This window comes from Hemicordylus capensis, chromosome 3, assembly GCF_027244095.1.
Source record: "Hemicordylus capensis ecotype Gifberg chromosome 3, rHemCap1.1.pri, whole genome shotgun sequence".
Classification (NCBI taxonomy): Eukaryota; Metazoa; Chordata; class Lepidosauria; order Squamata; family Cordylidae; genus Hemicordylus; species Hemicordylus capensis.
Window position 1 is genome coordinate 282272831 of NC_069659.1, and position 20665 is coordinate 282293495.

At 44.2% G+C, this 20665-nt stretch overlaps 2 protein-coding genes across 7 annotated transcripts in view; one reads left to right on the forward strand and one right to left on the reverse strand.

Moving 5' to 3' along the window:
• Nucleotides 1–20665, forward strand: part of SH3PXD2A (SH3 and PX domains 2A) — a 439126-nt gene that overhangs the window by 397259 nt on the left and 21202 nt on the right. For all 5 annotated transcript variants that reach the window (XM_053311873.1, XM_053311875.1, XM_053311874.1 and 2 more), the window contains 3 exons: nucleotides 8826–8943; nucleotides 16107–16441; nucleotides 19954–20003. In XM_053311873.1, coding sequence (XP_053167848.1) covers nucleotides 8826–8943; nucleotides 16107–16441; nucleotides 19954–20003 — 503 coding nt within the window. The remainder of the gene's footprint in view (nucleotides 1–8825; nucleotides 8944–16106; nucleotides 16442–19953; nucleotides 20004–20665) is intronic.
• The window catches only part of NEURL1 (neuralized E3 ubiquitin protein ligase 1), a 265752-nt gene continuing 250679 nt past the window's right edge, over nucleotides 5593–20665 (reverse strand). For both annotated transcript variants that reach the window (XR_008320097.1, XM_053311883.1), the window contains 2 exons: nucleotides 7076–7164; nucleotides 5593–5834 (listed from right to left, as the gene is read on the reverse strand). Coding sequence is in view for 1 of the 2 variants with exons in the window: in XM_053311883.1 (XP_053167858.1) it covers nucleotides 7103–7164 (62 nt within the window). In the remaining variant the exon portion in view is untranslated. The remainder of the gene's footprint in view (nucleotides 5835–7075; nucleotides 7165–20665) is intronic.

The window sequence follows — 20665 nt, forward strand, 5'->3', positions numbered from 1 at the left end:
CACCCTTTGTGACTTCCAAATTGTAAATATCTGGGTTTAGATCTTGGTTTTATTGTCTCTCTGTAAAAGTCACAGTGAGATATGTCAACAGTCTGTTTCTGAAACGAAGTGAAGTTTCTGAAGTCATTTGGTCTCCTGCACTCAACCTATTATCTAAAGCAGTGTTTCTCAAACTTTTTGGAGTCAAGGACCGCTAAATTCTTCGTGCAGAGTTTCAAGGACCGCTACATTCTTCATGCGCAGTTTCCCGGACCAGCAGTTAGTAAAGGGGTTTCAAGTCTGTCTATCTATCTCTCTATCAGACTTCTATACTGCCCCAAACATGCATCTCTGGGCAGTTTAGAATGAAAATAATATAAGCATTAAAATAATTAAATTTGGAATCTTTTGCAAACATGGAATATTAGGGGTTCTTAACCTTGGGTCTCTCAGTTAAACTCCCATAACCCCCAACAACAATGGCATTTGGCCATTATGGCTGGGGATTATGGGAGTAGAAGTCCACCAATGTCTGGGTACCCAAGGTTGAGAACCCCTGAATCTAAAAGCCTGGGTGAACAAATTTGTCTCCAGTATGTCTTCAGTATGTGCGGGGTGGGGGTGGAGGTGCTTGTGATTACTCAGTGGAGAGGGGATGTTGGGCCATTAGAAAAATTCAAAAGCTACATGGGGCCAATGAAAACAACATACAAGCAAGCCCCACTGATGCAAGAGGGAAACAGCGTTCCCTCTCAAGGCGCCTTGACCACAACAGGCAGCTGGGTTTCAATCAACCAACCTTTGGCTGCAAATAATGAGCAGGCAAGAACCAGCAGCCCTTCAAGTGGCGCCCACTGCCATACTTTTTCCTCCATGCCCCCGCACCGCATACAGTTTGAAGCTGTAAAGATAGGGAATAAGATAGCTGTAGGAAGATCTCAGCAGCACATGAAGGCAAGGCACAAGAAGGGTCCCATGCCTCCGTGATACTCTTCCTCTTCCGTGCCATGTGCAAAATTGAGGAAGTGAGTGCCTTGATTTCAGTTGGGGGGGGGTTGACTCCCAGTCAGGGACCGGCACTCAAGCCTTCGGGGACCGGCAGCGGTCCAGGGACCGGTGGTTGAGAAACACTGATCTAAAGCCAAGTGCAAATCTGCTTGAAATCTTTTTGCCTAGCAGCTTAATATTTCCACCTTCAAAGTCCTAAAGAAGGGGGCTCTTAACTAGTTCTCTGCGTAGACTCCCGGTCACTCCACAACTCTTCAGTTGCTAAGACCCTACCTAGAGAATCTTTTCCTGGCTACCAACGTCCATTGCTTGGTTCTGAGGCTGGGCTAGCTGCAATGACAAGATGTGGCTTCCTAAACCTCTGGCATCCCACCAACCCCAAGAAAGACCCAGTTCATGTGTTCTCACCATGATATGGTTGCTGCTTCAAAACAAATTGTGAAGGCACCAGTCCATCACTACAGTTGCCACAACAGCTGTGCAAGTAACTGCTTTGCATATGGAGGAGCAGTCTCTGCACAATTCAATTTCAAATCACTGCATTATTGTAGCATAAGCACTAGACCTAAAGTTTATCTCTGCTAGCAAAGTTTATCTCTGCTAGCAAAGTTTATCTCTGCTAGCAATTAAATCTCCTTAATTTCACATGCTAGCAAAATAATGCTCAGGATCATCCAATGCATTCCCTCCATGTAAAGGGAATTGCCGGATGCTCAAGCTGGTTTCAGAAAAGGCCAAGGAACAAGAGACATCATTGCCAATGCACACTGGATAATTGAGAAAGCCAAAGAATACCAAAAATAAGTCAATAAGTGCTTTATTGACTACAGAAAAACTTTCGATTGCTTCAGCCATGTCAAGTTGTGGAATATCCTGAGGAATATCCTGAGGAATATCTCATTGTTCTCACAAGAAACACAAGACAGGAAGCCACAGTCCAGACAAAACATGGTGAAACAGACTGGTTGCATACTGGCAAAGGAATAAGATAAGGCTGTATCCTTTCTCCATACTTATTCAACGTATATGCTGAACAATTTATATACTGATAGCAGATGGATTGGAAGAAGATGAGCATGGCTTTAAAGTTGGAGGAAGAAACATCAATAAGCAGTGTTACGCTGATAGCACTACTCTGATAGCTGAGAATGCAGATGATCTGCAGGTTCTAGTAATAAAAGTCAAGGAGCACAGTGAAAAAATCTATGACTAAATGTCAAGAAGACTACACTAATGATAACAGGTACAGAAACCAGCATCAGAATTGATAATGAAGACATTGAAGTGGTGGAAAGCTTCTGCCCTTTTGGGATTGACCATCAACAGTAAAGGGTCCAGCAGTCAAGAAATATGGCGCAGACTAGTACTTGGTAGGGTTGCAATGAAGGCCTTGGAAAGGATATTTAGATGCAGGACATGTCTATACCTACAGATTAGAATGGTTCAGACCATGGTTTTTCCCATGACACTCTATGAATGCAAAAGCTGGACTTTGGAGAAGCAAGATAGAAAGAGTATGATCACTTTTGAACTTTAAGAACATAAGAACAGCCCTGCTGGATCAGGTCCAAGGCCTATCTAGTCCAGGATCCTGTTTGACACAGTGGCCCACCAGATGCTACTGGAAGCCTACAGCAGGAGTTGAGGGCAAGCCCTCTCCCCTGCTGTTACTCCCCTGCAACTGCTACTCAGAGGCATCCTGTCTTTGAGGCTGGAGATGCTGGAGAAGACTTTTGCACTTTGGTGCTGGAGAAGACTTTTGAGGATACCATGGACAGCCAGGAAAACAAACAAATTGATGATAGAACAAATCAATCAGAATTTTCAATCGGCACAAATGACCAGTCTCAAACTATCATACTTTGGACACATTATGCGAAGACCCGGCTCCCTTGAGAAGTCTATAATGCTGGGAAAAGTTGAAGGAAAGAGGACGACCAGCAACAAAGTGGATGGACTCAATTATGACAGCAATGAATGCACCACTGAGAGACCTTAAAGGCCAAGTTGAAGACAGATCATCCTGGAGAGAATCTATCTATGTGGTTGCTAAGAGTTGACACCGACTTGATGGCACTTAATCAGTCAGCAATGTGTATTGATTACATGCTACTTTGTCATGTGTTCTCCCAAAGAATCCTGGGAATTGTAGCTGATGAAGATGCTGAGAATTCTATTCCCTCTCTGCCACCATTTTCAAAGACAAGAGAATAAGGACTGCAACATTTCAAATGAGATGCCCTATGCATCTCAGTTCCCATTTTACATGATGTAAGGGATTTTTTGTACTGATTTTTGTTTTGATGGTTCAGCATGTCCTGATTGTGATAAGAGACCAAAAGCAGCAACCTTAATGAGACAAGGATGTGGCTTTGTTGAAGCCTGTTGCTGTTGGATGCTATGCCAACATCTTCAGAAAGCAAAGAATGAGTATTTCCGCACGAAGGCATCCAAGTCTTGTATTTCTTTTAGCCAACTGCAAAGTGCAGCTGAGCCACAAGCTTTGCAGATGGCAGCATGTGCAGACCAGAATGTCACCAGGGCCTGAACAGAAAGCAAAAACTCTGCTTTCGTTGCTGGTATCACTTTATTTCTACTTCCTGTCTGGGTTTGTAAAACTTCATAGCCAACAAATAAGTCAGTTCTGATTGTCAGAACTCACTTAAACGAAGCACAACAGTTAATTTGAATAGTGCTACTTACCATAGCTCAATCTTGCTTTCAAGCAACTTAAGAATTTCAGTTGTATTATTGGTTCCTCATGTATGCTTGCACAACAGCTGCTCAGAAGTTGTAGAGGATTTACAAACTTTTGTCTCAAAGTGAGCCCACGTGAGGGGAAGAAAAATGCTGAATCATTCCCTCCTGCTTTCTGAACAAAGGTTTCTCCCAAAACTTTCCTGTCTTTCTAGTAGGTTATTCGCTGCCACCACACCCAAACATTAACAGAGTTTAATCTCCCACCCCAGGCTTTGGTGGAATTCCAGGGAAACTTTCCTTCTCTTACTATTGGAAAAGTAAAAAACCTTCCACATGCAAGCTTACATTTGGTGAGAAAACTGGTAGAACTGCTGAATGGAATGAGGTGTGTTGCACCAGAGAAAAACCCTTTCCGGCCCCACTTTCCTGAGTTAAAAATCCACTCAAAGAGGCTTGTTAAAATTTCAAAGAACAAAAAGAAAAACAAAGCTTTATTCAAATGCTACAGACTGCTTCCGTCTGAGGCTCTATCAGCTTTTAGTTACAGGTAAAAGAAATACTCAGTATGTAAGAAGAATACTTCAGAAAGCACCCCCAGATGATATTGGGGTGGCACACTTTAAAAATCATGGTTACCTAGTTGCAAATAACTGGGATGTAGGAAAACACAAAAGTAACTTTTAAAAGCTTATATAGTCTTTCACAACACCCTAGCTGGGTGGACGCAAGCTCAGCTTTTCTTAGCTTAGTTGTGTTACAGGAAAACAACAATAGAACAGGTTCAGGGATATACAACACACATGAAAGAAATTGAAGTTCCTGATGCAAAATCTGACTAACAAACTTTCCTAGGCTGAATCCCTTTTTCCTTGCAAATTCGCCCAACACCTGATGAGAGTCAAGCTTCCTGAAATCCGGTCTCTCAAGGAGCTGCAGAAGTCCTTCCATGAGAGAATTCTCCAGGCTAGCTTTTGATCATGAGGCAGCAAATCTCCATTGCTCCTCACTAAGCCTTCTGCCTGTCCCTCTCTCACCTCCAGCCTAGCTGCTTTTCACTAAGGAACCCTTCTCTTCCTCGTCATGGTCCCCTTGGTCCCACACATCTGGTGTGATAATTGGCTAAGCCCTGGAGGTCACCAGCCTGTCAGTCAGGACAGGGTTCACTTCCAGTTCACTCTAGGGAAAAGAGAGGGGCTGTTCAGTGACTGATCACTACAGAAATTATTAACGTTTCAAACCATTTAGATATAATGTGTGAACTGGTCCAGAATTTCATTAAGTCTGGCAAGCAGAGTAAGCCCTGGACACCACCAGCCTTCAGTCCTCTGGCCAGCTGTGGTTGGTCTGCTCCATAGAGCAGGGAGTTGTCAATCTCCATTTAAAAGGTATTGTGTTACTACCTCTTGTCATCTTCAGCCTTCCACTCTGTATTGGCTTCATAGCAATCTGAAACTGTGCTGGCTTCAGGAACTTTGCTTTTGCTAGTTTTGCTATATATCCATGTAACAACCAGTGCAGCCCTTGGGGAACATATTCATGACTTTTTTGAAAGTAGCAGCTTGACTTCATTGTGATAGTGGTATGTTTGTAGTTTATATGTTTATGAATTTCTTTGGACACATGAGCAAGGAAGCGGAGTTTGAGGTGATGCCTAGATACATAATTGACATAATTGGCCTGTGTGATTTGTCCCTGTGTTCAATGGTTTCTAAAAGTGATTGGGGATGGGAACTGGATATGTAAATTCTCCTAGAGTGTATTACCATGACATGTTCATGGGGAGATATGGGAGAGGTTAAACTAATTGAAGCGGACTCTGTATGCTTCCATCGAGCCTTGATGGTGTTGGAGAAAATTAACTCCTTAAGGGTCATTTTATAGGCAGGGACCACACCGTTCCATTAGATTCAAAGCTTTATTGATCATGGCATCCCAGGCATCAGTCATGCGGTGAAAGAGCCCCAATTAAGGGTGGTTACAGAATATATATACCAAATCTTTATCATTTATTCAAATAATAGGATCCAAAAATTCACCCTTGAGTCAAACATTTGTTTCTTCAGAATTCCTTAACTAGGACCCAATCTCCAGGCTGGAGGGCATGACATGCACTGGCCGCTGGCTCAGGCTGGGAAGTCTTCAAGCACCTGTTAAGAAACTTAAAGATATTAGTAAGGGTCATACAGTATTGGGCAATCTCATTGTCCAGCTGATGAAGTTCTACCCTCACTGCTTTCACAGGGGGCTCCACCCCCACCCACATTGGCCTCCCCATAACAATCTTGTACGGGGTCAGCCATGCTTTCGATTAGGGGTGTTGTAGATAGATAGCAGGACATAGGGCAGAGCATCAGGCCAAGGCAAGATAGTGTCTTTCACCACCAGTTTAGTCTAAGTCCCAGTTCTGGCGTTCCACATAGGCTGAACTCTACAGATGGTATGGGGTGTGGAATTGTAGCTGGATCCCAAGGGTCTTAGAAACCAGTCTGATCACTTTACTGGTAAAGTGAGACCCCATGTCACAGTCCAGATGGATGGACAGGCCCCATATCAAGATAATGTCCAGCAGGAGACATTTTGTGACCGTTTTGGCATCCACCCTCCATCAGGGAAATGTTTCAGTCCATCCTGAGAACACACAAACCAGTGCCAGCAAGTGGCGGAATCCCTCGGATGGTGGGAGGTCTGCTAAGTCTATTTGAAGGGTCTGGAAGGGTCCCTCAGTCCTGGGCCTTGTGGATGGCCATAAGAACAGCCCTGCTGGATCAGGCCCAAGGCCCATCTAGTCCAGAATCCTGTTCCACACAGTAGCCCACCAAGCCATGTCTTTGTTCCCAGTCCAACGTTGTGGGTCTGACAAGTGGGGCAGGACTGGCAGACACGTTGGGCTTCTATTCTTGCAAGGGGGGGGGATTACACAGATTAGCAACAATCCACCCCACCTTGTTCATGTGTGAGCCCTGATGAGCCACATGAACAAGGTGCTTAGCCAGTTTGCGATGGGCCACAGGGCAGCCCTATGGGTGGTGTCAAACATCGCAGGCTTCCTGGGTACACCCTGCGTGCAGTACACCCTGCATGTTGCTCCCCCTCTGAGGCTCCCCCTTGGAGGTGGGGCAAGTCTTCTTAAAGCAAGGGTTGAGGGTGTCAGGGTGTGCGTGAAGCAGCCAATACCACGTGGCTGCTTCAGTGGTATGCATGGTCTGCCTTCCAATTTTCTTTTTGCAGCCAGATCAGTAGCAGAGGTGTGAGTGCATGGCTACTGATATAAGATGCCTCTTGCAAACTCAGCCCCGCACTTTCTCCCATGTGCCTGCATGAGGCTGAGCTACCAAGATGGATCCAACAGGCCGAGATATACAAAGCAGGAAACCTAAAAAATATCTACCTCTCCCGAATATGGAGAGCCCTTCTGTTAGTACAGTCCAGAATCACCAAGTCCTGGCACTCTTCTTCTTGGGTTGTAGGTAGATAGTGCTAAAAGACAATGCAAGATTGTTTCTGGAGAAATGCCAGGAAAATTGAATCTGGTTGCATGAATATCAGATGCTTTTTAGATAGTTGCTTTTGACATTCCTGGTGATGAGTAACACAGCCCCCTGCCCTCACCATTTTGTGAATGATTTTAAATTATATAAAGTTTCTGTAGGGGCAGATTACTTCTATACTTTGACCCACAGTAGCATTCATGTAAAATGGTGAATAACAACAAAACCACTTTCTGTGTGTGCGCGCACACACAGCTTGTGATTTTGCAACTCTTTTGTCTTTGTATTCTGTTTGCTCTCCCTTCTGCAACTCACATAGTTGCTGATTTTTATCTCTTTTTAAAGATAATGCCTTAAGGAAGGATTGCATGTCACACAGCTGGTGTTGTGTTCACACAAGTGCAGCAATCCTGGATAAAGAGTTGACCAGCATTGCTGAGCCCTGCAGAGCTAATTGTGAGAACCCAAAATTTCCAAGAACTCCTGGTCAAACCACTGTGGTTAGACTACTTTTAACCAGGATAGATAACTAGGATCTGATTCTGGTTACTTGTCCGGTTAAATGTGATATAACCACAGCAGTTTGACAAGGATTGCCTGGAAATTCTGTGCGCTCACAATGAGTTCCATGGGGCCCAGCAGTCCTGGTTAACTCTTTATCCAGGATTACCATGATTGTGTGAACACAGCCTATGGTTTTTATGGAAAGGCCCGTAGAGGATTATTGCATGATTTTACCTCTAAACTCAAACTTTGCTTATACATCTTGTTTACATAATTATGGGGTAAATTAGAAATTGAAGCAAGCTAATTTGAGGAGGAGAGTCCCTGGATAATTGTGTTTTTTCCTGTCCTGACTCTTACCTTTGGAATAATGGCCTTACCTAATGGGATAATGGCCACAGTCAATATTTAATATCTAGGGTAGTGTTAGGGTTGGGTAGAGTTCATAGCAAGCACATACTTGGCTTAAAACACTTTGAGATTCCTTGCCAGTGCAAATACTTTTAACTTGAGGTGGTTAGCTCAGGATGTCAACACTGAATTAACAACTTGGTTTTAAAAGAAGCCTAGAAAGTGATGCCTTCTCTTGTGAGCATTGAGATTTCAGAAATATACACTATGATCTAATCACGAAAAACCAAATACTAACAATTTAGTAACTGTAGTATTTATTGCTGTAAAATCATATTGTTTCTAGGGGTGTGAAGAGGATAGGTCAGCCCATTCCTTTGAGTTGGAGGAGTCTTGGTCACACTCCAGCATCAGTGTTCAGATTCCAATAATGCAATGTTTAACATAACCATGTGTGTGCTAAATGAAGCCAGCTGGAGCAAGTTCCTCCAGTGATGCTTGCTACTCTGGCAGCGAGTTAGATTTTTGTCAATACCATATGTAAGGATTGGGGGAGCCCCCCCCCCCAAGAGACCCTGCCTCATTTGTTGGCATGGAAGGCGCAGGGCGGTGGTGAAGAGTTGATAGAGGCATGTTTACAGCATGATAGCTAATAGGTACAGGGCCTCACAAGCAAGTCTCCACCTCTGCAATGCTTCCACATTAATTGCTGTGCAATCACTTTTTAATTCGAGAAGAGAGAGAGTTAGGATACGTTTTGATCTTAACTGATGTTTCCTTCTCTTTCGTTGCTAGAAGAGAAATATGTCACAATCCAGCCATACACCAGCCAGGGAAAGGACGAGATTGGGTTTGAAAAAGGAGTCACTGTGGAAGTTATTCAGAAGAACCTGGAAGGATGGTGGTACATAAGGTAAAGATTTGATGGAACTGCAATTGATGAGCCTTTTGATTTTTAGCTTTGCAGCAACATCCTGTACTTAATTGATATCTAAAATGAGGCCTGAATATGTGGTGTTTATATCTGAAAATGCTGGTGAAGATGTACAAAGCCAATTAAACCATCTTAAACATGTAGTAAAATAAGAAGCTGTAGTATGTAATATATTTGGATAGGGTTGGAATTGTCATTTGGGACAGAATTCTGTGGAAGATTTGCATCTTTCAGTTTCAGGGAAATATTCTTAAGTAAAGCATCTTTTATGAGTAATGTGCTTTGTTTTGCAGAGGGGCTGAGGTGGGTAGCTGTGATCTTCCAGCTGCAATCCCACACAGGCTTTACTTCAAGTTAGCCCCACTGACTACAGTGGGACTCATTTTAAAGTAAAATATGGATAGGATTGTACTCTATGGGTGAAGCAGATCTTTTGGTAACTCTGGAAAGGTATTACCAGCTTGTTGGAGGCAGGGGCAGTCTGATTGCAGCAGCAAAAACCCTTGTAAAGAGGGTGATCTATTCATAGGCATGTTAAGACAATCTATGTGAAACCTTTGGAGATAAAGCAGCTAATTCAGACTGTAGTTCAAAAAGTTTCTTTCTGATTGTCCAATGCCCTTAAATCACTAACTTTCAAGTTGTAAGCTGTTTTTTATGTTTTGTTTTGTTTTGTTTTGTTTTATGGTGGTGTTCCAGATTAATGCATACTGCTGACATTAAATGCCACGTCAGCAGAATGCATTCACAGTGTTCAACATAATAGACTGCTGTTGCTGGTTGATACAAGAGATCAAAGATGCAAGAAGTATGAAGTCATTTAGCTGCTGCAGCAAGATTAACAACCTGATCTTATATATATATTTCCTTGAAAGAAAATCCCACTGAGTGTGCAAACAATTACAACCTTTTGTTTAGTACAGGGAAATCTAGCTGGAAGAGCAGTTGGACAAAAGGAGAGCTTCCTTGAAGAAGCTATGGAAAGCTTGGATAAACAACTGTCACAGCGATTAGGGACCTGTGAATTCCACCTCATTGTAGGCAGCTCTACTGGATTATCTAGATGATTCCATCAAAACCTAGGATCTTATCCTTTGCATCATTTTGCTTTGCATGTGGAACAGATTTCTTTTAGTTGGTTGTCATTTGTTGTTGTAGTCTGATTTCTGGCCGTCTTAACAGACCACAGCTATGAATAATAGAATCACACAGAGTTCTGTGTGTTCCATAAAAACATGCACTGTTGCATCCTCTTTATTAACTCTTCCATCAATAATAAAGGAAAGTTGATGGCGGGGCACAGATTTCCAACATGAGTGAAGAATGGCTGGCACTGTGTCAGCTTCACATTCTTCTCTTTTTAAATCATTCACTGGACTTTAATCCAAAGCCAAGGGTTCAGGAGCAGAGTGCATAGTATTTTACAGGAGGGGAAACAACATCACAAATGCCCCTTGATTTTATTACTGAACTCGTTTTTGTGGTGTTGTCACTGGCTGATTTTGCTTAAACTCTCCTGGGGCTTGGAATCTCTTGCAGTCTTGAGTATTTTCATTGAAGACAGAAACCAAAATAAGAGACTTGCAAACTCTGTAATAGTACTTCAATTTGTACAGGGGGTGGGGGTGGGGCTGAGATTTAAGCCTGCCTTTTATGTCATGCCCTCCCAAACATAGAACCCCTGCCTACAAATGTTAGCTTTGCATCACAGGGGGTCTCCTTACCTGCCATCTTGCATATGTAGAGGAAAACAGACTCTACTGATGAATGGTAAGGGAGATTCAAACCAGCTTGTTGATAATCTGAGCCCTGAAACTGCTCCTATGATTCCAATTGTTAAGTTCCTCAGGCCACATCTAGGGCAAGTTCCTCTTTGGTTAAGCCAACCTAGATAGGAGTACCCATGTATAGAGCAGATGCATATACACCTAGCAATACCCACTTCAGCTCCTGAAAAACAAAAACATTTATCTTCTATCTATCTATATAGTTCTCTAAGGTGTACCCATGGCTAATCCTGTGTGTGGCAGCTCTCGTGAGAGTTCGCGAGCAGAAACACCTGATTGGGCAGTGTGGATTCCATATGCAACTAGGGAGGAGGAGCCTGTGAGAGCAGAAGCACCATGGTGATTGGGCAATGGGGATTCTATATGCAGATAGGGAGGAGGAGACTGTGATGGTTACAGTTATTTGGAATGCAACTGTTAACGGTCGGAAGATGTTCTTGATTGTAGAGGAGAGAAATGAAGATAGATAGATAGGAGGGATACTGGGCAGGGATCTGTGAAGAGAAGGGCCATGAGGGAGGAAAGAGCCCCTTCAGGAGAAGGAGGCTCCTGTTGTGTAAATTAGATGAGGGAACAAGATCTGTTAACTCAGGAAAGTGGGGGGGGGAGAGAGAGAAAGAGAAGGGAGGGGAAGAGAGAAAGAAGGAAGGGCAAGGGACGGGCCTGAGCCTGTTAGTGGCCTGAGGGGAACGAGCAGCCATGGCCTCACTTTTTGGCAGCAAGGAAGGACTCAGTCAACCACTGCTGCTGTTTGGGGCTACTGATGCCATTGGTGGAGGGAGGCAAGTAGGCTAGGGATGGGCCCAGGCCTGTCAGTGTCCTGAGGGGAATGCTATGGCAGTGGTGGCAGCGAGGAAGGGCCTGGTCAACCACTGCTGCTCCTGTGGGGAGAAGGAGGTGCTGGGCTTGGGTGAGGGGGAAAGGTCTCTGGGGACAGGGGGCTGCTGCTTGGCCAATAGGTGCCAGCAACGCTGCAGCTGCGACTAAGAGGGGTAAGGGGGTGGAGTAAAGAGATGGAAGAGTGACCAAGAGGGGTGAGGGGGATGGAAGCAACTGGATGGAGGAGCAGGAGTGTGGCTCAGGTGAGGGTGGAGCGATCTCTGAGGTGATGGGGGCCTGTGGCAGGGGGTGAGGGGAGCAATCACGTACTAGCGTGCAGATGTTCTGCACAGGTTAAGCTTGTTACTTATAAAAGCTGCACTATTTTCCTGAAACCAAAGGATGCAAATTCTGCCCAGAAGCCTGTGCTCAGTGCTATTCCAGATGTCAGCCAATGGAATGCTAGAAATCAATCATTTTCCATGGAAAATTTTGCACCCTAAATCTCTGCAACTGATAGGAACCTCTTACTCTTTGTTCTCCTTCCCTGATACCCTTAATCAAATTGATGGCAAAGAAGTATAGAGGAGACTGCTTAGGTTGGTTAATAAGGTTTGTGGTGCTGAACAAGGATTATGAATGTGATGCTTGTATGGGCACCTACAAATACACTTGCTAGCACGCTAGTGGCGAGTGCCCCCCAGCCCTCTGGTGAGCAGATAACATCTCTTTCCCAGCGGTCTCATTTCCCCTGCCATTTTTGAGAAGGTAAGAAACAGCAGGAATCCTTTCTGAGCCGTAGGAGAAGGCTCCCACTGTTTCTTACCACTTCCATATCCCAGTGCAAATGGCAGAAGACATGCTTTTCTCCTAAGACCTCTGCCTGTGTGTCAGAAAAGGATCTGACTCAAGAGAAGGTATTGGTAGTGACCACAAGTAATAGCCAGCTAGTGAGCCAAACCTAACTTGGTGGATCCTTGTGCAATACATGCACTCTATATATCAGTGCAATAAATGCACTCTATATATTCTTTAAAGTATGCCTACTTCCATTCCATTTTCAATCCTGAGACTTGAGCATTTATCAGTACTAACTACCACTGATTTTCAAGGAGAGTTAGTACTTAAATTGGCTCTCTGTTAATCCCTTCTCTTGGGTCACTAGTCTTACTATATCCAGCCCTCTGCAAGTTCCTGTTTCCCGGCCATTAAGTACACTAGTTATAAAGGTTCATGAGGGATTCACATGCTCTTTCACAGAGAAAGAGTTGGAAGAAGAAAGGAAAACACAAAATTCCCCGCCTTCCAAAATGGCTTTGTGACAACTGATGAAATGCAACAATTTCCAGTCATTCCAACAATTGTGGCCACCACTAAAAATGCTTTTAAGAATGCATCCTAACTATAGTGCGAAATGTGGCTGGGAGGTGGGCACACTAATAATTAGGTAACAGGTTCCACCTTAAAGTCTTTAGTATTAACCTCCTTAAATGCAGCAGTTAAAAAAAAAAAATCACGGTTCTTTTCTGATTCTTGCTTTCCTCTCCCTTCCTGGTTTGCTTCCCTGTGGAGTAATTCCAGTATTTTGGAGCTAGAAAGCAGATGTTATTGGGGTGGGGAGGGAACAAATGCACAAACTGAGGCAATGTTGAGTCCTACCCTGCCCCACCCCCAATGTTATGGTTTGGATATTAACTTTCTTTTTCGCATAGCATAAAGAAAGGAGGGAGGGAGGGAATAGCATTGTAACTGTGTCCTCCCTCCCTATCTCCAAGCCTTGGGTTCATAACTTTCCAGTTGCATTCGGCTCTGCTGTATGTAAATATTCTGCTTTTCATCCTTTCTTTGTTCTGTTTTATTTAAGGTTCAGAAGCAGTTACTCTTTTGACATTGATCCTGACATACAATTTAACTTGATGTATCTTCCTTAATGTTCCATTAAGTTCAGATGGGCTGCTCACCTGCACAGCCAGATAATATGCTAAACATTACTGTACTATCTAGTCTATTATTAAAAGCTTGAATCAGTTACCAGCACCAATATAATCTATTGCAAGAAATCTATTGCAAGAAATTGTCTTATATAAGACAATTGCAAGAAAGCTACTTCTTCGGTTGATGAATGATGATTCTGGCTGCAGGATGCTGTTTGGATGATGATGTTGATTGGGAAACATTCACAGGTCTGTCTTGAAAGGGGAACAGTATGTTGGGTTGGAAATCCCAGTGTTGCTAAAGCACAGTGGCAGTGGATGGGGAACGGAACTGTGCAGAGAAGAAATTGTTGTGTTCCTACCAGATCATCTTGTATGACTTTGGTTTGCTGATCTCTTTTTGAGCTTGCTAGGACTGGAGTGGGAAAACTTGGCTTGCTAGGGCAAATAAATTGTGAATTGTGGTTCAACAACAGCTGGAGGGCCAAGTTTGCCCACCCTTGTGCTAGGAACTTGTGAATGTGATGCATGTAGGGAACTGTTTCCAAAAATTAATTGTGACTCTTTCCATGGGATTCAGCTAACAGGCATTGTTCTGTTTGGTACAGAGCCAGGTGTTTCCAAGATGGCACTGCAAACTTATAGGTTTTGGGAGTATCATGCCTGCAGAGCCAGCAATCCAGCCACTAGCTGGGTCTTCAGCTGGCAAAGGTGTGACGCAGGGGTGTATCTAGGGTAGGGCAGGCAGGGCACGTACCTCAGGCACCACTTGAAGGGGGCCACCGAAAACAAAATGGCCACCATACATGCTCAAATGGCCTCTGTGAGGCCCTATGCCAGGCCAGGCCACGCAGAGGCCATTTGAGCATGCACGGGGGCCATTTTGTTTTCAGCAGCCATTTTTTCTTTAAAAATTTTTTTTAATGGCCACCGCACATGCTCAAATGGTCCCTGCAAGGCCCTAGAGGCCAGCGGGGGGAGAGAGAACCTTTGCAGACCCCCCCCCACAGCCTTTAGGAAGCCCCCCGAAGGGGCTACAGGTAAACAAAATTAAATATATATATATAATTCATTGTACACATATTCAGTTTGGCACTATGTACAGAAAATCAGGGCTTGTGAATACTGAGCTGAAGCTTATAAGCTAGGATTGTATTCATTTGCTCTTACTTTGCTTCTTTTGATAAGTGAGTTAAATGTGATGTCTTAATAATATGGCTATTAATGGTGAGTTTGTCTTTGACTGAGTGTGAAATCCTTAGTATTAAGGCCCACTGGGAGTTTCTTGCTCTCTTTCTCTCATTTTAACTGTCTTTCTGAAATACTAGAATATATTCCAAGCCGTGATACAGTTTACTCTGCATATCCTTTAATTATTTTCAGAGTATCTGGGAAAAGCCAAATTCTCCATTTATTTTAAAAACTTATGTAATAGTGATGCTACAATGCATAGTAGAGAATTAGACAGGCACTTCTGTTTAGTTTTCCAAGTACACCTCCACATAGTATTTGGGTATTTCATCAGCCCCAGCATACTGAAATTTGTAGTTTTCCAGCATTTTTTGGTCAGTTGTCTATGTCCACTGCTAAATATTTTTTGAAATATTAAAAGATTAACGAGCTTGACTTGTATTTTTCAGCTGATATTATGGTAAAGTTATCTGAAAGATGGGTGTCAGATGTTTGGACAGGGGGCGCAATTTCAGTGCTTGCCCTAGGCACTATTTCCCCTAGATACGCCTCTGGTGTGACGTTCACTGCATCGTGTAGTACAGTATTTGTTTTAAACTCTGTGGTTTACTGTTCTGATTTGCTTTGGATTTTTTTCTTTGGTTGGCTGGTTTTGACAGAATAACCATATTTTTCGTACCTTACAGCTGATATGTGAATAAGTAATATTAAAAAACCAAAACCAAAACTCACTAGGGAGATACAGGTTGGCCTAAAGTTACTGCTTAACAGGCTCTGCCTCTTGTCATGTTTATACATCCAAAGTAGTTAAAGCAAAGTTAAAGGATAAGGTTTTCCTAATCTTTAAAACTGATGTGCTTTAAAAAACAGAATTGGAGGACATCGGGTTGGGTTGCCAGCCCATTACATTTTGCTCCTTGAAGCAGAGCACCAAATTGGGGCCCCTCCCATGTTTCTTTTTTATTAAAATCACTCCCCCCCACCCCATTTCTTCCTTTTGAATTCTTCTCCTTTGTTGCTTGCCTATTGGCAAGGGAGAAGAAAAGCAGCATGGTGCCACCTCACCTTCTTTCCTCTGCACATGGGGGAGGTAATGGGTGGGTGGGTAGACTGCCATGCCACCCCTAAGAACAGGCTTCTAGTCAGACACTGAAGTGGCCCCCTTCACTCTGCTTCATAGTAGGCTAGCCTGTGGGTTTATTATTTTAAAAAGGGTCTTGAAAACAGTTAATCTCTCTACCTGACTACACGAACAAGTAATGAGCTTTGTGTATGTATTTTAAAGTTTGAATGGGGTTTCAAAGCGGATTCCTGCATTATTCTGCACAACACTATCCTTCAGTTTTGAGTGATGAAGATGAAACTAAGCATGTGTTTTGTTTTTTTTGGTTTTTTTTTTTGGTATTTTTAGATATTTAGGCAAAGAGGGCTGGGCCCCAGCATCATATCTGAAGAAAGTGAAAGATGACCTTCCATCTAGGAAAAAGAACTTAACAGGCCCAGTGGAAATTATTGGCAACATCATGGAGATCAGCAACCTGTTGAACAAAAAGTCCTCTAGTGACAAGGAAACCCAATCAGAAATTGAAACAGCAGAATCCCACATCACCAAGAAGGAAATAAGTTTGCCAATCTTATGCAATGACTCTAATGGCAATGCAATGGTGACTCAAGAGAAGCAGATTTCAAAACTGGCACAGGGATCCCCAGCCATTGCACGGATTGCACCACAAAGAGCTCAGATAAGTAAGGCCACAGTGGACTTCTGGCTGTTCCACTGCTAATTCTTGATACCATGTACTGCTGGATTAGGGACTGGTTGGAGCTAGGGATGTGCACGCAACCAGTTCCTTGCACAACTGGGAGGGCGGGAGGGTTCCTTTAAGGGGCAGGGGAGGTGCTGCCTACCTGCCAGACCCCGCCCTGCTGGCACTCTCGTAAAAAGTGGGTGTGCGGGGCTGCAGCATGCCTCCCTGCAGCCCCAGTCAGTGGTGCCCCAGAAGTGTCCAATGTGCCACTGACCAGGGCTGCAGGGAGGCATGCTGCATCCATGCCTGCATCCATGGCTCAGCCACTTTTTATGAGAGTGCCAGCGGGGAGGAAGCAGTGAGGTGGGGGTTGGCAGGTAGACAGCACCCCCCCACACCCCTTAAAGGACTCCCCCCTCCAAACCAGCTCGAATGCCATTCCACGGAACTGGTTCAGCACTCCCAGTCAGAATGGAGCACCGAACGGTTCCGTGCACATCCCTAGTCGGAGTGGCCCAGGTCTGAGCAAGGAGGATATTGGCTTAGAAGTTATCAGCTAGAATGGCATCCACCTGGGGAGAGTAGGCAATACAGAGACTGGCACCATGCTTAACTGTGACCAATACCCTGGCCACTCGTTACGTTGGTCAGGCCGTTGGTCCATCTAGCTCAGTATTGTCTACACTAGCTGGCAATTGCTTTACAGGATTTCAGTTGGGTATTTCCCAACCCTACCTGGAGTTGCTAAGGATTGAACTTGGGACCTTCTGAATGCAAAGCAGGTGCTCTTCCATTGAGCTATAGTCCTTCCTCAAGTGGTCTGGCAAACAGCTTTTCTGATGGCCTTATGGGGACTCTGTCCTAATGTGGAATGAAGTTGTCTGCCCTGAACTACGTAAATGCTGGGATATGAAATAGGTAGTAGGTAGATGTTGAGGTCAGCTGTTTAAGTCATACATCTATATGAATGGCTTTTATTTTACTGTAGCTCCTCCTCAATGCTAAAGAATAGTCAAATTTTAGTTATATGCATAAACCAACTATCATACAAAAAGCAGTGATAGGAATTGAGAGATTTGGCAAAATGAACAGAGCTGACAGGAGAAACCTGGGATGGGTGTAGGAGTGGCAAGGGTGTGTGGGATAAATTTTTGCCGCAGTTATTGTGGCACAGAATGGTATACTACTCTTGGTTATAGTGTGTGTTGAGAGTGATAGGCAGAAGAGGCCATTCAGTCCTAGTCCCTGTATAATCTTGAGTGATGGGCCTCACTAGTCTATCTGTCTACAGAAAGTCTGACAACTGCCAGACTGTACACATCTGTGATTGATTGCAGGATTCATGGCACACTGGGGATAATGGTACAGACTTGCTTTTGAAAAGACACCGAGGCCCTCTACTGTCCAAACAGTGTAACATCTAGATTCTGGGCCATTTAAAGTGTATTGGCACAAAAATGTTTTTCAGGTATCCAGTCCAGGGTGATTTTATATGTATAGAGGGTAGAACATGTTAGTAAAACCTGCCTATGACCTACATACCTTTAGTTGAAGTCTGAAAAAGAAGCCTACACATGGAAACATGTTGGTTTCTTTTCAGGGTTTTCAGTGCAAAGAGAACCATATGCACATACAGTTTGTATGCATGTAGACTGCTCTGACCTTCAGCTGTGTATGCATGTAGATTGGGGGCATATATAGTCTGTCTCCCCCACATAGTCAAAGAAGGTATGAAAGGGGCTACCTTATTATCAGTGGTTATGAAAACTGAGAATCAATATATACAGTACAACTTTGTTGACATATTGGCTAGGGATGTGCAAAACGTTTCAGGCACAGATCGCTCTGTGCCTGAAACGAGCAATTTCTGGTGATTCGGGGCCGAACTGAATCACCCCCGATGCCCCCCGATATTTTTCGTGCCTGAGCTGAATCACCCCTGATTCGTGCCCGAAAAATTCGGGTGATTCGGGATGACGTCTCTTTGAATTTCTCGCCTTTTTGCCTCCATTGATTTGAATGCAAAAAGGTCTGATGTGACATCAGCTCGAATTTCGGGTCCCAGGGGCAAAATAGCAGGGTGGGGTGGTAGTGCCTAATGGGTGGAGGCTACCAGCCCAATTGCAGGGGAATTGGGCAAAGGGCTGATTTTGGGGAAATTTTTGAAGTTTTAGTGTCTTTGGGGCAGTTCTGGGGCATAGCGTGGGATCTGGGGGAAAAGAGTGGGGTGGAGTGGTAGTGCCTAATGGGTGGAGGCTACCACCCCAGTTTCAGAGTGATTGGGCAGAGGGCTGAATTTTGGCGAATTGTTCAAGTTTTCGTGTCTTTAAGGTTTTTCTCCATAAAGAAGCATGGAGGTGTCAGCAAATGTATAGCTTCACGTCGGGGGCAAAGGGGTGGCCTAGAGCAGTGTGGGGTTGGTGGTAGTGCCAAGTAGGGGCAAGGAAGCTACCTGAATTTTTTCAAAGGATTTGGGCAGAGGGCTGATTTTTGGGGAATTGTTAAAGTTTACGCATCTTTAAGGTTTTTCCTCATAAGGTATAATAATGGAGCTTTCAGCAGCCCCATAAGTGCACTTGGGGGGTGCTGGGGTGGCCCAGAGCGAGTGGTGGTGTAGTGCACATAGGGTGCCAACCACCCCCATGGGTTTCTAACCCATGGGGTACAGGGTTCTGTTGTTTCTGAGGTATTCTGAGTGTGGATTCTATGATAGCAAATGAGATTTTCAATGAAACACCATGAATCCACTCTAATTTGCTTATCATAGAATCCACACTCAGAATACCTCAGAAACAACAGAACCCTGTACCCCATGGGTTAGAAACCCATGGGGGTGGTTGGCACCCTATGTGCACTACACCACCACTCGCTCTGGGCCTCCCCAGCACCCCCCCCAAGTGCACTTATGGGGCTGCTGAAAGCTCCATGTATACCTTATGAGGAAAAAGCTTAAAGACGCGTAATCTTTAACAATTCCCCAAAAATCAGCCCTCTGCCCAATCACTCTGAAATTGGGGTGGTAGCCTCCACCCATTAGGCACTACCACTCCACCCCACTCTTTTTGCCCAGATCCCATGCTATGCCCCCGAACTGCCCCAAAGACACTAAAACTTCAAAAATTCCCCAAAAATCAGCCCTTTGCCCAATCCCCCTAAAATTTGGGTAGTAGCCTCCACCCATTGGGCACTACCACCCCACCCCATGATTTTGCCCCTGGGACCCATTTTTCTAACCCGAATCGGTTCAGATTCGGATTTAATCCCAATCCGAACCGAATCAGGGGTGATTCGGGTAGCCCATATTCGGGCACAGAACAGAACGGGGGTGATTCGGTTCGGGTTCCTAACCGAATCACCGAAAACCCAAATTGCACACCCCTAATATTGGCAGAGTTTTCTGTGCCTTGAAGTCTAAATGTATTGTATTACTGGTTATAATTTTAGATTATTTACAGCTATAAATTGCAGGCTTTGATTAGCATGATCCAATTCCCGCCCCTCTCTCACTAGGTTCTCCAAATCTCAGAACCAGGCCTCCTCCAAGAAGAGAATCTAGTTTGGTGAGTGTTAACGTCTTCTATAATTACACGTAACTTGAGAGAACTCCACAAGCAAAACACCTCTTAACCATTTTAATGCTAAGTGGAGGGAATCGTTACCTCCCTTAGGTTAGGAAACTGTTCATTCTTGGATTTGTTTTGTCATTTGTGAGGGGTCAAGTTAGTATTTAGGAGTTTGTCCTGATGATGAAACCTGGGGTTTGTGAAGATACAAAAGCAAAAGATTCAAAGCAGCTTCAAGGATTCCAAACAAGACACACGCATGAATTGTGCTTCTTCCTTGGGACCTCTGAAGCTGTTCTTAGATTTAGCTTTCTGGGGCTCTGTTCTTAAGACACTGGTTTCTCATGGCTCTTCTTGCACGCAAAGCATCCACCACTGAGTTACTATGGGCTCTCTCTGTGACATTTGTGGGCCACGTGTCTACAGAGCCACATGTCCCAGGCCACGTGTCTACAGAGACTTTGAGCGTCTGTCTCTCTTACCCAGGAAGTTTGAGAAGGTGAGAAGCAATGACTTACATGTGACCACACCTGTCAAGTGCTTTGGGGGAACTGATATATAATTTTTAGTCCCTATGATGAATTTTCAGCTGAGAACAAGTGGTAGACATAGCTCTTGGGGTGAGCCACAGATGTCAACAAGATTGAACTCTGCTATTG